At 39.0% G+C, this 13,556-nt stretch overlaps 1 protein-coding gene across 1 annotated transcript in view; it reads left to right on the top strand.

Moving 5' to 3' along the window:
* The window catches only part of LOC308325376 (phosphatidylinositol 4-phosphate 5-kinase type-1 gamma-like), a gene marked incomplete at its 3' end in the record, with an annotated part of 118,838 nt that overhangs the window by 33,930 nt on the left and 71,352 nt on the right, over positions 1-13,556 (top strand). The window contains exon 17 of the mRNA XM_080777860.1: positions 1,185-1,271. Coding sequence (XP_080633986.1) covers positions 1,185-1,271 — 87 coding nt within the window. The remainder of the gene's footprint in view (positions 1-1,184; positions 1,272-13,556) is intronic.

Genomic DNA, 13,556 nt, shown 5'->3' with positions numbered 1-13,556 from the left:
GTGACATCTTTCGTTCCCAAAATAAATGCTCTACATGTCGCTAACTTGCAAACTGCAAGAATAATCTCAGGAGACACTGCATGGTCAGCAGTGGTGAAATGTAATGACTCATGTACTGTGAACTGCACACAGCATTGTAGCACAATGGTTCTCAAATGTGTAGGACCGCATTTAACACTCTCAGAGTTACACTTTCAGAGTTGCACTACATTTGGAACCCCCTCAACGAACCCTGAGGGTCCTTGGACCGCACTTTGACAACCACAGGTGCAGTTCCAGAACTCTGTTTCCCACACAGTCCTTAGAGTCCACTTGTCACACTGCCTTCTATAGAGCGTCGCAGTCCCGCCCCCTTTCATGACGACGCCAGGGCCCAGGAAATTATTCCCAATGCATTTTTTTCCCATAGACATTTCAAAAAGTATTTATTTAACCCATTCTGACCGGGAACCCATTTTGGTGTTCAGCATCATGTTATGCTTTAGCTATTGAAAAATAGCAGATCTACAAGCTCATAGCGCGCCACCGAGTGGCGCGCTACGAGCTTGTAGGTCTGCTATTTTTGAAAAATCAAAGAACGACTGACATTTTTAGAATCTGATCAAAAAACAAAAAAACATTGTGTTTGTTGTCATGCTTCGTCACGACAAGAGTTGTCTTTGTCCGCGGCGTAAACGTCTTTAAATAAACACTTTTGAAAGTCTATGAGGAAAATGAACAGGGAATTATTTCCCAGGTCTCTCGGGGACGGGACTGTGACTCTCTTATTGTGGCGTCAGCACAGCAAGGTTATCATAGCTTTGCATTTATTTATTTATTTATTTGCAAGTTTGTTTATTTATTTGTTTATTCCCTTTTTGACGTCTTGCTTTTAATCACAGTTCATTTTTATTTTTTATTTTTAAATGGTTCTCTGCGTCATTAAGAATAATTAACACATTAACAAAAAGAAAAAGCCAGATGTGAAAAGAACAAATCATTTCAGTTAAATGCATAAATAAATGAGGTTTTTACGACGAAGATCTACACTAATATCTCAATATAGGAGGGCCTAAAAGAGAGAATACAGGAGAATAAATCTGGCTCTTCTCTCCCCGGCTGTCCCCTTGTGCTCTCTTTCTCTCTATCTCTCTCTCTCTCTCTCTCTCCCATCACCCCCCCCTGCTGGTACTGTGCGGTAACAGCAGACTCAGGAGGATCGGTGCTGGGTGTGCTCTCCTCTGCACTGCGCCTCAGAGTCCACAAGGGGCAGCGATGGGGAGAGTGAGACAGTCAGTATACTCCATATACTGTACAAACACATCAAGTCATTTTCTCACTCACTCACTCACTCACTCACTACGCCAACACATTAATTCATGTCTGTGGTTTATATCCTTTCTTTCCTTCCTTCCTGTCATCCCTTCTCTCCCTCTCTCACTTGTGTCTATTTCCTTATTCCTTCTTTCTTCATCTCTTTCCCGGTTTCTCTCTTAATTGTTTCCTAACGTCGTTCCCTCGCTCCCCTTCCCTTGTTGTTCTCTCTCTCTCTCTCAACAGTAAAGGGGTTTTGCCGTGACCATTCAGGCTACAGACAGTGTTTCCAGTGGGACCGGGGGAGGTTCCGTTGCATGATGTGGCTCACAGTGACCGAGTCGTTGATTCTAACACAAGACCGGTGGAGGTACCGTGGGACGCTCTAGTCAGGACGTCACGTTTTTTCTTTCTTCCCTACAACGATGCGGAGGAGGCTGGCTTCGACCTGCTGCTGCTGCAGTGGAAAACAATCATGTGTAATTTTATTGCTCCGACGCACGACGGCGCATGAGCGTGCCCCGGAAATAGCTCTAGCCTCTGAGCTCATAGAATGCGCTGAGAACGTAACAACACGTGGCTATTTTTGGCGCATGGCTCCATCGCTGTGATGAAGTATGAATCGGAGCTTTTAAGATGACACGCACGTGAGCGTGCGCGTCCGTCCGTACACACACACACACACACACACACACACACAGCTGATATGCAAAACTCTCATTCAGTGCCAGTTCTCACCGCTGGCACCGTTTCTGAAATACAATCGGAATCAAATAAAGGGACGCGTGAACGCGACGCAACTGTGAAGATTTGACTGTGGCGCGTCCAGCCGCTTCTACGTGCTTTCCGGCCCCTCGGTGCATAATTTATCTCCAAGCCTCCTTATCTCCATGTAACGGTGTGGTTGTCAGAATGTACATTATGTCTCCTTATCTCCATGTAACGGTGTGGTCGTCAGAATGTACATTATGTCTCCTTATCTCCATGTAACGGTGTGGTCGTCAGAATGTACATTATGTCTCCTTATCTCCATGTAACGGTGTGGTCGTCAGAATGTACATTATGTCTCCTTATCTCCATGTAACGGTGTGGTCGTCAGAATGTACATTATGTCTCCTTATCTCCATGTAACGGTGTGGTCGTCAGAATGTACATTATGTCTCCTTATCTCCATGTAACGGTGTGGTCGTCAGAATGTACATTATGTCTCCTTATCTCCATGTAACGGTGTGGTCGTCAGAATGTACATTATGTCTCCTTATCTCCATGTAACGGTGTGGTCGTCAGAATGTACATTATGTCTCCTTATCTCCATGTAACGGTGTGGTCGTCAGAATGTACATTATGTCTCCTTATCTCCATGTAACGGTGTGGTTGTCAGAATGTACATTATGTCTCCTTATCTCCATGTAACGGTGTGGTCGTCAGAATGTACATTATGTCTCCTTATCTCCATGTAACGGTGTGGTTGTCAGAATGTACATTATGTCTCCTTATCTCCATGTAACGGTGTGGTCGTCAGAATGTACATTATGTCTCCTTATCTCCATGTAACGGTGTGGTCGTCAGAATGTACATTATGTCTCCTTATCTCCATGTAACGGTGTGGTCGTCAGAATGTACATTATGTCTCCTTATCTCCATGTAACGGTGTGGTTGTCAGAATGTACATTATGTCCGTTATTCTACAGGTTTAGTCTATTGTCTCTTGAAACTGTCGTCTTGTCTTTTTAACCAATTTAGGACTGATCTGAGACCAGATTCTACCAAAATCTACTTCACAACCCATTGCACAGATACGACCTGTAAGCTTCCCTGTTCAGTATTGTTTTTAGAAGGCATGCTATTTTTTCCCTGGGCATGCTGGTATCTGACTATCTGTGTGTCATTTTTATTTTTTATTTAGCACTCTAAAAGACACATTTTGGTAACGGTATTGACATGTTGTTTTTGGTGGGGGGGGGTTAATCCATGCCCCTGCATTTGATATCTGCCTGTGTTATCAGGTCGTTGGATATGGGATATGTTTTATTACTGCTTCTGGTCAGTCGGACATGCTTTTTTTTAATATAGAGTCTCTGATATGTTTTATATCCATGTTTGATATCATAATTTAACCCATTCTGATCTGAGATCAGATTCATATACGAGGTTTCCACTGGACACACACTGGTCTGATTAACCCATTCTGACCTGAGATCTGATTCTAAAAATGTCAGTCGTTCTTTCGATTTTTCAAAAAATAGCAGATATGAGCTTGTAGATCTGCTATTTTTCAATAGCTGAAGCATAACATGATGCTGACACCAAAATGGGTTCCTGGTCAGAATGGGTCAATGCAATGCAATTAAAAAAAGAACAAAATTCTGAAAGTAAGAAATCTACAAGCTCACATAAGAGCTTGTAGATGTGTTAGTTTCTCCATTTGGTTTATGTACAGTATAATATGTGTTTTCCTGTTTCCCCCCCTTTTGTATTAACCAATGGAACCCTGTGTGTTTATTATCTGCTGTATGCACAGACACAGCAGAGTTCTAATTTATGCATTCTTTAATATTGTTTCTTGTGGTTTGACAGTGAATGGTCCTTCATCATGCCTTACTGACTAAATGCTTATTTATTTGTGGCTGTGCGTCAGTTAAATGCATTTGGATCATATAGGGCAACAGGATGAAGAAAAGAAAATGAAAATCACACATTGTACATGTTTATTTTTTAATTATATGATAATGATTTTGTTGTTAAGAGTAAAAAAAGATACATATATATATATATATATATAAAAAAATAATATATGATATAAGAGACTTTATGAAGAGGGGAACCAATATTTTGAAAATTGTATATAATCTGTGCGTGTTCCCGTGTGCGTACACATGTACATGCATGTCCGTGTGTGTACGTTTGTGTGTGAGCGATTGTGCCCGCACACGTGTGTGTGTGTGTGTGTGTGTGTGTGTGTGTGTGTGTGTGTTACCGAGAATGTGTTAATTTTTTGTCTATCTAATTATCATTATTACAAGCCATGGATTTCTGCTAACAGCTATAAGCATGATGGCTGTGTGTGTGTGTGTGTGTGTGTGTGTGTGTGTGTGTGTGTGTGTGTGTGTGTGTGTGTGTGTGTGTGTGTGTGTGTGTGTGTGTGTGTGTGTGTGTGTGTGTGTGTGTGTGTGCGTGTGCGTGTGCGTGTGTGTGTGTATTCATGTTTTACAGTACAAGTGAGAAACCGGTATATAAGTGAGAAAAATCAGACCCGTCTGAAAGTGCGTGGTGCTGGGCTGTGCTTTACTGTACTGTACTGTACTGTCCCTCCTCCCTGGCCTGTGTGTGTCTGTGTGTTAGGCTGTGCAACAGTGACACCTGGTCGTGAACACATTATTTCCGTGCTCGGACACACAGCCAGGGACACAGCCACACACAGCTGTCTATAGGAATGGTTGCACCACTCAAAAATGGAACGGCTCCAAAACAAGTGTGACTGGGAGGCTGGATATTTAGAGGGGGGGGGGGGGCTAATGAATCTTGGTTTACATAGAAGTCAATTGGGCTTGTTTTGAGGCGGGGGGGGGGGCTTAGGGGGGCTAAGCCAACACCAGAGGAGGCTGAAGCCCAGGTGGATGCTCCTCTCCCCATTCTTTTCTCACTAGTACTGGTTTCTCAGTTTGTTCTGTGATGACAATGCAGATCCTGTTGTATTTTCTCAAAACTCAAAAAGTGTCTAGTCTACATATAGTAACGTATTAACCACATTCAACCTGCTGGTGTCCCAAATATTTTGGGCATGGCGTTAAAAAAAAAAAAGAAGCAAAATCAAAAAGAGCTGATCTACAAGCTTGCAACTCTGCACAGCGCAAGCTTGTAGGTCAGTGATTGTTTGCGTGACAACCATGTTAAGACGAACAGCATTCAAATGTTAGGCTCAAATGCGTGACTTGCCCCCCCCCCCCTCCCCCGTGTGTGTTCCACCCATGGACTTCTGTCCTGTGTTCTTATTGGTCGGTTATTACTTGTGGGAGGAGTCCTGTGTTCCTATGGGTTGTTACTGTGTACTGAACTGTGAATGTGATGACATTTTACAGGCCTCTGTGTCTGTACAGTGGTTGTATAACATGTTAGCTCATCAACCCATGTCCAACACAATAAATGATCTTGTGTAAAAAATAAAACGTGATTCCCACAAGTATTATTATTATTAAACATAGCCCCTACCGTACGGCATACTATAGCACGCCGTTTTTCATCATTTTTGAGGATTTGAAAAAAAATAAAAAATTCAAAAAACATCATTTTTTTCAAATCCTCAAAAATGATGAAAAACGGCGTGCCATAGTATGCCGTACGATATGGGCTATAGCCCACGGTCCAAAATGACTTTTTTGAAAACTTTTTTTTTCAAAATTTCAAAAAACATGGGCTATAACCCACCTTTTTTTCATTTTTCATTTTTTTCAAATCCTCAAAAATGATGAAAAACGGCGTGCCATAGTATGCCGTTTTTCATCATTTTTGAGGATTTGAAAAAAATGAAAAAAGAAAAAAACGGTGGGTTATAGCCCATGTTTTTTGAAATTTTGAAAAAAAAAGTTAGCCTCGTTTCTCATCATTTTGGACCGTGGGCTATAGCCCATATCGTACGGCATACTATAGCACGCCGTTTTTCATCATTTTTGAGGATTTGAAAAAAATGAAAAATGAAAAAAACGGTGGGTTATAGCCCATGTTTTTTGAAATTTTGAAAAAAAAAGTTAGACTCGTTTCTCATCATTTTGGACCGTGGGCTATAGCCCATATCGTACGGCATACTATAGCACGCCGTTTTTCATCATTTTTGAGGATTTGAAAAAAATGAAAAATGAAAAAAACGGTGGGTTATAGCCCATGTTTTTTGAAATTTTGAAAAAAAAAAGTTAGCCTCGTTTCTCATCATTTTGGACCGTGGGCTATAGCCCATATCGTACGGCATACTATGGCACGCCGTTTTTCATCATTTTTGAGGATTTGAAAAAAATGAAAAATGAAAAAAAGGTGGGTTATAGCCCATGTTTTTTGAAATTTTGAAAAAAAAAGTTAGCCTCGTTTCTCATCATTTTGGACCGTGGGCTATAGCCCATATCGTACGGCATACTATAGCACGCCGTTTTTCATCATTTTTGAGGATTTGAAAAAAATGAAAAATGAAAAAAACGGTGGGTTATAGCCCATGTTTTTTGAAATTTTGAAAAAAAAAGTTAGACTCGTTTCTCATCATTTTGGACCGTGGGCTATAGCCCATATCGTACGGCATACTATGGCACGCCGTTTTTCATCATTTTTGAGGATTTGAAAAAAATGAAAAATGAAAAAAACGGTGGGTTATAGCCCATGTTTTTTGAAATTTTGAAAAAAAAAGTTAGCCTCGTTTCTCATCATTTTGGACCGTGGGCTATAGCCCATATCGTACGGCATACTATAGCACGCCGTTTTTCATCATTTTTGAGGATTTGAAAAAAATGAAAAATGAAAAAAACGGTGGGTTATAGCCCATGTTTTTTGAAATTTTGGAAAAAAAAGTGAGACTCGTTTCTCATCATTTTGGACCGTGGGCTATAGCCCATATCGTACGGCATACTATGGCACGCCGTTTTTCATCATTTTTGAGGATTTGAAAAAAATGAAAAAAGAAAAAAACGGTGGGTTATAGCCCATGTTTTTTGAAATTTAAAAAAAAAAAGTTAGCCTCGTTTCTCATCATTTTGGACCGCGGGCTATAGCCCATATCGTACGGCATACTATAGCACGCCGTTTTTCATCATTTTTGAGGATTTGAAAAAAATGAAAAATGAAAAAAACGGTGGGTTATAGCCCATGTTTTTTGAAATTTTGAAAAAAAAAGTTAGCCTCGTTTCTCATCATTTTGGACCGTGGGCTATAGCCCATATCGTACGGCATACTATGGCACGCCGTTTTTCATCATTTTTGAGGATTTGAAAAAAATGAAAAATGAAAAAAAGGTGGGTTATAGCCCATGTTTTTTGAAATTTTGAAAAAAAAAGTTAGCCTCGTTTCTCATCATTTTGGACCGTGGGCTATAGCCCATATCGTACGGCATACTATAGCACGCCGTTTTTCATCATTTTTGAGGATTTGAAAAAAATGAAAAATGAAAAAAACGGTGGGTTATAGCCCATGTTTTTTGAAATTTTGAAAAAAAAAGTTAGACTCGTTTCTCATCATTTTGGACCGTGGGCTATAGCCCATATCGTACGGCATACTATGGCACGCCGTTTTTCATCATTTTTGAGGATTTGAAAAAAATGAAAAATGAAAAAAACGGTGGGTTATAGCCCATGTTTTTTGAAATTTTGAAAAAAAAAGTTAGACTCGTTTCTCATCATTTTGGACCGTGGGCTATAGCCCATATCGTACGGCATACTATGGCACGCCGTTTTTCATCATTTTTGAGGATTTGAAAAAAATGAAAAAAGAAAAAAACGGTGGGTTATAGCCCATGTTTTTTTAAATTAAAAAAAAAAAAGTTAGCCTCGTTTCTCATCATTTTGGACCGCGGGCTATAGCCCATATCGTACGGCATACTATAGCACGCCGTTTTTCATCATTTTTGAGGATTTGAAAAAAATGAAAAATGAAAAAAAACGGTGGGTTATAGCCCATGTTTTTTGAAATTTTGAAAAAAAAAGTTAGCCTCGTTTCTCATCATTTTGGACCGTGGGCTATAGCCCATATCGTACAGCATACTATGGCACGCCGTTTTTCATCATTTTTGAGGATTTGAACAAAATGAAAAAATGAAAAAAACGGTGGGTTATAGCCCATGTTTTTTGAAATTTTGAAAAAAAAAGTTAGCCTCGTTTCTCATCATTTTGGACCGTGGGCTATAGCCCATATCGTACGGCATACTATGGCACGCCGTTTTTCATCATTTTTGAGGATTTGAAAAAAATGAAAAATGAAAAAAAGGTGGGTTATAGCCCATGTTTTTTGAAATTTTGAAAAAAAAAGTTAGCCTCGTTTCTCATCATTTTGGACCGTGGGCTATAGCCCATATCGTACGGCATACTATAGCACGCCGTTTTTCATCATTTTTGAGGATTTGAAAAAAATGAAAAATGAAAAAAACGGTGGGTTATAGCCCATGTTTTTTGAAATTTTGAAAAAAAAAAGTTAGCCTCGTTTCTCATCATTTTGGACCGTGGGCTATAGCCCATATCGTACGGCATACTATAGCACGCCGTTTTTCATCATTTTTGAGGATTTGAAAAAAATGAAAAATGAAAAAAACGGTGGGTTATAGCCCATGTTTTTTGAAATTTTGAAAAAAAAAGTTAGACTCGTTTCTCATCATTTTGGACCGTGGGCTATAGCCCATATCGTACGGCATACTATGGCACGCCGTTTTTCATCATTTTTGAGGATTTGAAAAAAATGAAAAAATAAAAAAACGGTGGGTTATAGCCCATGTTTTTTGAAATTTAAAAAAAAAAAGTTAGCCTCGTTTCTCATCATTTTGGACCGCGGGCTATAGCCCATATCGTACGGCATACTATAGCACGCCGTTTTTCATCATTTTTGAGGATTTGAAAAAAATGAAAAATGAAAAAAACGGTGGGTTATAGCCCATGTTTTTTGAAATTTTGAAAAAAAAAGTTAGCCTCGTTTCTCATCATTTTGGACCGTGGGCTATAGCCCATATCGTACAGCATACTATGGCACGCCGTTTTTCATCATTTTTGAGGATTTGAAAAAAATGTAAAATGAAAAAAAGGTGGGTTATAGCCCATGTTTTTTGAAATTTTGAAAAAAAAAGTTAGCCTCGTTTCTCATCATTTTGGACCGTGGGCTATAGCCCATATCGTACGGCATACTATAGCACGCCGTTTTTCATCATTTTTGAGGATTTGAAAAAAATGAAAAATGAAAAAAACGGTGGGTTATAGCCCATGTTTTTTGAAATTTTGAAAAAAAAAAGTTAGCCTCGTTTCTCATCATTTTGGACCGTGGGCTATAGCCCATATCGTACGGCATACTATAGCACGCCGTTTTTCATCATTTTTGAGGATTTGAAAAAAATGAAAAATGAAAAAAACGGTGGGTTATAGCCCATGTTTTTTGAAATTTTGAAAAAAAAAGTTAGACTCGTTTCTCATCATTTTGGACCGTGGGCTATAGCCCATATCGTACGGCATACTATGGCACGCCGTTTTTCATCATTTTTGAGGATTTGAAAAAAATGAAAAAAGAAAAAAACGGTGGGTTATAGCCCATGTTTTTTTAAATTAAAAAAAAAAAAGTTAGCCTCGTTTCTCATCATTTTGGACCGCGGGCTATAGCCCATATCGTACGGCATACTATAGCACGCCGTTTTTCATCATTTTTGAGGATTTGAAAAAAATGAAAAATGAAAAAAACGGTGGGTTATAGCCCATGTTTTTTGAAATTTTGAAAAAAAAAGTTAGCCTCGTTTCTCATCATTTTGGACCGTCGGCTATAGCCCATATCGTACAGCATACTATGGCACGCCGTTTTTCATCATTTTTGAGGATTTGAAAAAAATGAAAAATGAAAAAAACGGTGGGTTATAGCCCATGTTTTTTGAAATTTTGAAAAAAAAAGTTATCCTCGTTTCTCATCATTTTGGACCATGGGCTATAGCCCATATCGTACGGCATACTATAGCGTGCCGTTTTTCATCATTTTTGAGGATTTGAACAAAATGAAAAAATGAAAAAAACGGTGGGTTATAGCCCATGTTTTTTGAAATTTTGAAAAAAAAAGTTAGCCTCGTTTCTCATCATTTTGGACCGTGGGCTATAGCCCATATCGTACAGCATACTATGGCACGCCGTTTTTCATCATTTTTGAGGATTTGAACAAAATGAAAAAATGAAAAAAACGGTGGGTTATAGCCCATGTTTTTTGAAATTTTGAAAAAAAAAGTTAGCCTCGTTTCTCATCATTTTGGACCGTGGGCTATAGCCCATATAGTACGGCATACTATGGCACGCCGTTTTTCATCATTTTTGAGGATTTGAAAAAAATGTAAAATGAAAAAAAGGTGGGTTATAGCCCATGTTTTTTGAAATTTTGAAAAAAAAAGTTAGCCTCGTTTCTCATCATTTTGGACCGTGGGCTATAGCCCATATCGTACGGCATACTATAGCACGCCGTTTTTCATCATTTTTGAGGATTTGAAAAAAATGAAAAATGAAAAAAACGGTGGGTTATAGCCCATGTTTTTTGAAATTTTGAAAAAAAAAAGTTAGCCTCGTTTCTCATCATTTTGGACCGTGGGCTATAGCCCATATCGTACGGCATACTATAGCACGCCGTTTTTCATCATTTTTGAGGATTTGAAAAAAATGAAAAATGAAAAAAACGGTGGGTTATAGCCCATGTTTTTTGAAATTTTGAAAAAAAAAGTTAGACTCGTTTCTCATCATTTTGGACCGTGGGCTATAGCCCATATCGTACGGCATACTATGGCACGCCGTTTTTCATCATTTTTGAGGATTTGAAAAAAATGAAAAAAGAAAAAAACGGTGGGTTATAGCCCATGTTTTTTTTAATTAAAAAAAAAAAAGTTAGCCTCGTTTCTCATCATTTTGGACCGCGGGCTATAGCCCATATCGTACGGCATACTATAGCACGCCGTTTTTCATCATTTTTGAGGATTTGAAAAAAATGAAAAATGAAAAAAACGGTGGGTTATAGCCCATGTTTTTTGAAATTTTGAAAAAAAAAGTTAGCCTCGTTTCTCATCATTTTGGACCGTGGGCTATAGCCCATATCGTACAGCATACTATGGCACGCCGTTTTTCATCATTTTTGAGGATTTGAAAAAAATGAAAAATGAAAAAAACGGTGGGTTATAGCCCATGTTTTTTGAAATTTTGAAAAAAAAAGTTATCCTCGTTTCTCATCATTTTGGACCATGGGCTATAGCCCATATCGTACGGCATACTATAGCGTGCCGTTTTTCATCATTTTTGAGGATTTGAACAAAATGAAAAAATGAAAAAAACGGTGGGTTATAGCCCATGTTTTTTGAAATTTTGAAAAAAAAAGTTAGCCTCGTTTCTCATCATTTTGGACCGTGGGCTATAGCCCATATCGTATGGCATACTATGGCACGCCGTTTTTCATCATTTTTGAGGATTTGAAAAAAATGAAAAATGAAAAAAACGGTGGGTTATAGCCCATGTTTTTTGAAATTTTGAAAAAAAAAGTTATCCTCGTTTCTCATCATTTTGGACCATGGGCTATAGCCCATATCGTACGGCATACTATAGCGTGCCGTTTTTCATCATTTTTGAGGATTTGAAAAAAATGAAAAAAGAAAAAAACGGTGGGTTATAGCCCATGTTTTTTGAAATTTTGAAAAAAAAAGTTAGCCTCGTTTCTCATCATTTTGGACCGTGGGCTATAGCCCATATCGTACGGCATACTATAGCACGCCGTTTTTCATCATTTTTGAGGATTTGAAAAAAATGAAAAATGAAAAAAACGGTGGGTTATAGCCCATGTTTTTTGAAATTTTGAAAAAAAAAGTTAGCCTCGTTTCTCATCATTTTGGACCGTGGGCTATAGCCCATATCGTACGGCATACTATGGCACGCCGTTTTTCATCATTTTTGAGGATTTGAACAAAATGAAAAAATGAAAAAAACGGTGGGTTATAGCCCATGTTTTTTTAAATTTTGAAAAAAAAAGTTAGCCTCGTTTCTCATCATTTTGGACCGTGGGCTATAGCCCATATCGTACGGCATACTATGGCACGCCGTTTTTCATCATCTTTGAGGATTTGAAAAAAATGAAAAATGAAAAAAACGGTAAGTTATAGCCCATGTTTTTTGAAATTTTGAAAAAAAAAGTTAGCCTCGTTTCTCATCATTTTGGACCGTGGGCTATAGCCCATATCGTACGGCATACTATAGCACGCCGTTTTTCATCATTTTTGAGGATTTGAAAAAAATGAAAAATGAAAAAAACGGTGGGTTATAGCCCATGTTTTTTGAAATTTTGAAAAAAAAAGTTAGCCTCGTTTCTCATCATTTTGGACCGTGGGCTATAGCCCATATCGTACAGCATACTATGGTACGCCGTTTTTCATCATTTTTGAGGATTTGAACAAAATGAAAAAATGAAAAAAACGGTGGGTTATAGCCAGTGTTGGGACCGTTACTTTTAAAAAGTAACTAGTTACAGTTACTAGTTACATCATTTCAAAAGTAACTTAGTTACTTTACTGTTACTTAAACCAAAAAGTAAAGCGTTACTTCGAAAAGTAACTTTTTCGTTACTTTTCGGCTCGGCTCGCCGGTGCCGGTTCCGGCGAGCCGCCCCGCATCCAAAACACTTGGTGGAGAAAATATGCTATTTCCGTGCTCAGACCCAGGGACACGGGGACACAGCCAGCCAACCAGGGACACACATAGTTGTCTATAATAGAGTGGTTGCACCACTCAAAAAGAAAAACGGGCTCCCACTTCCAGGCCATTCATTCATGCCTTCAGTTCAGTACAGTGATAATAAAACCAATAGCAGGGGGGACTGGTGGTGATTTTGATGATGCTATGTAGGCCTATCAATACATATTTATAGCAAACAACTAAATACAAGTAGGCTACAACCAACAACATGAGGGTTCCAGTTCCACTGCTCCAGTGAATGTTGTAGGCTATACTGTGCAGATAGGCTGAGATAGCTCATAGCTGCTCTTATTGGTGGTGGTGGCAATACTAATTTGATTCTGGATATATAAACAAAGTAAGACCAAAACCAGAATTAATATTTGATAATCAAACACACACGCGCAAAGTCTCTTTCAGTATCTGTCCGTCTCTCTCTCGCTCAAAAGTAGCTATACGCACACTGTCTCACACACACACACACACACACACACACACACACACACGCGCAGCCTCTTTCAGTGTCTGACTGTCTGTCTCTCTCTCTCTCTCTCCCTTTTTCTCTCGCTCGCTCGCTCACATGATGTGCATAGCCTACACGGCGCACACGACACACGACACACACACACACACACACACACACGCGCGACCGACATAAACAAACACACGGTGGTATAGCCGGTGGGAATGGGATCATCATAATTTGCTTGGACTCAACAACTTACTTTGACTGTACTTTGTGCTGGATTGGAGCAGCTGAAGGAAATAAGGAGGAATATAATTTGCGATATGGGCGCCGCCATGACACTAGTCAGAGTAAACAAACTTGCGCATCACCACGTGTAGTACACACACACA

The sequence above is a fragment of the Protomyctophum bolini genome, assembly GCF_963924005.1.
Source record: "Protomyctophum bolini genome assembly, chromosome: 12".
NCBI lineage: Eukaryota > Metazoa > Chordata > Actinopteri > Myctophiformes > Myctophidae > Protomyctophum > Protomyctophum bolini.
This window is presented reverse-complemented; position numbering and strand designations above follow the sequence as displayed.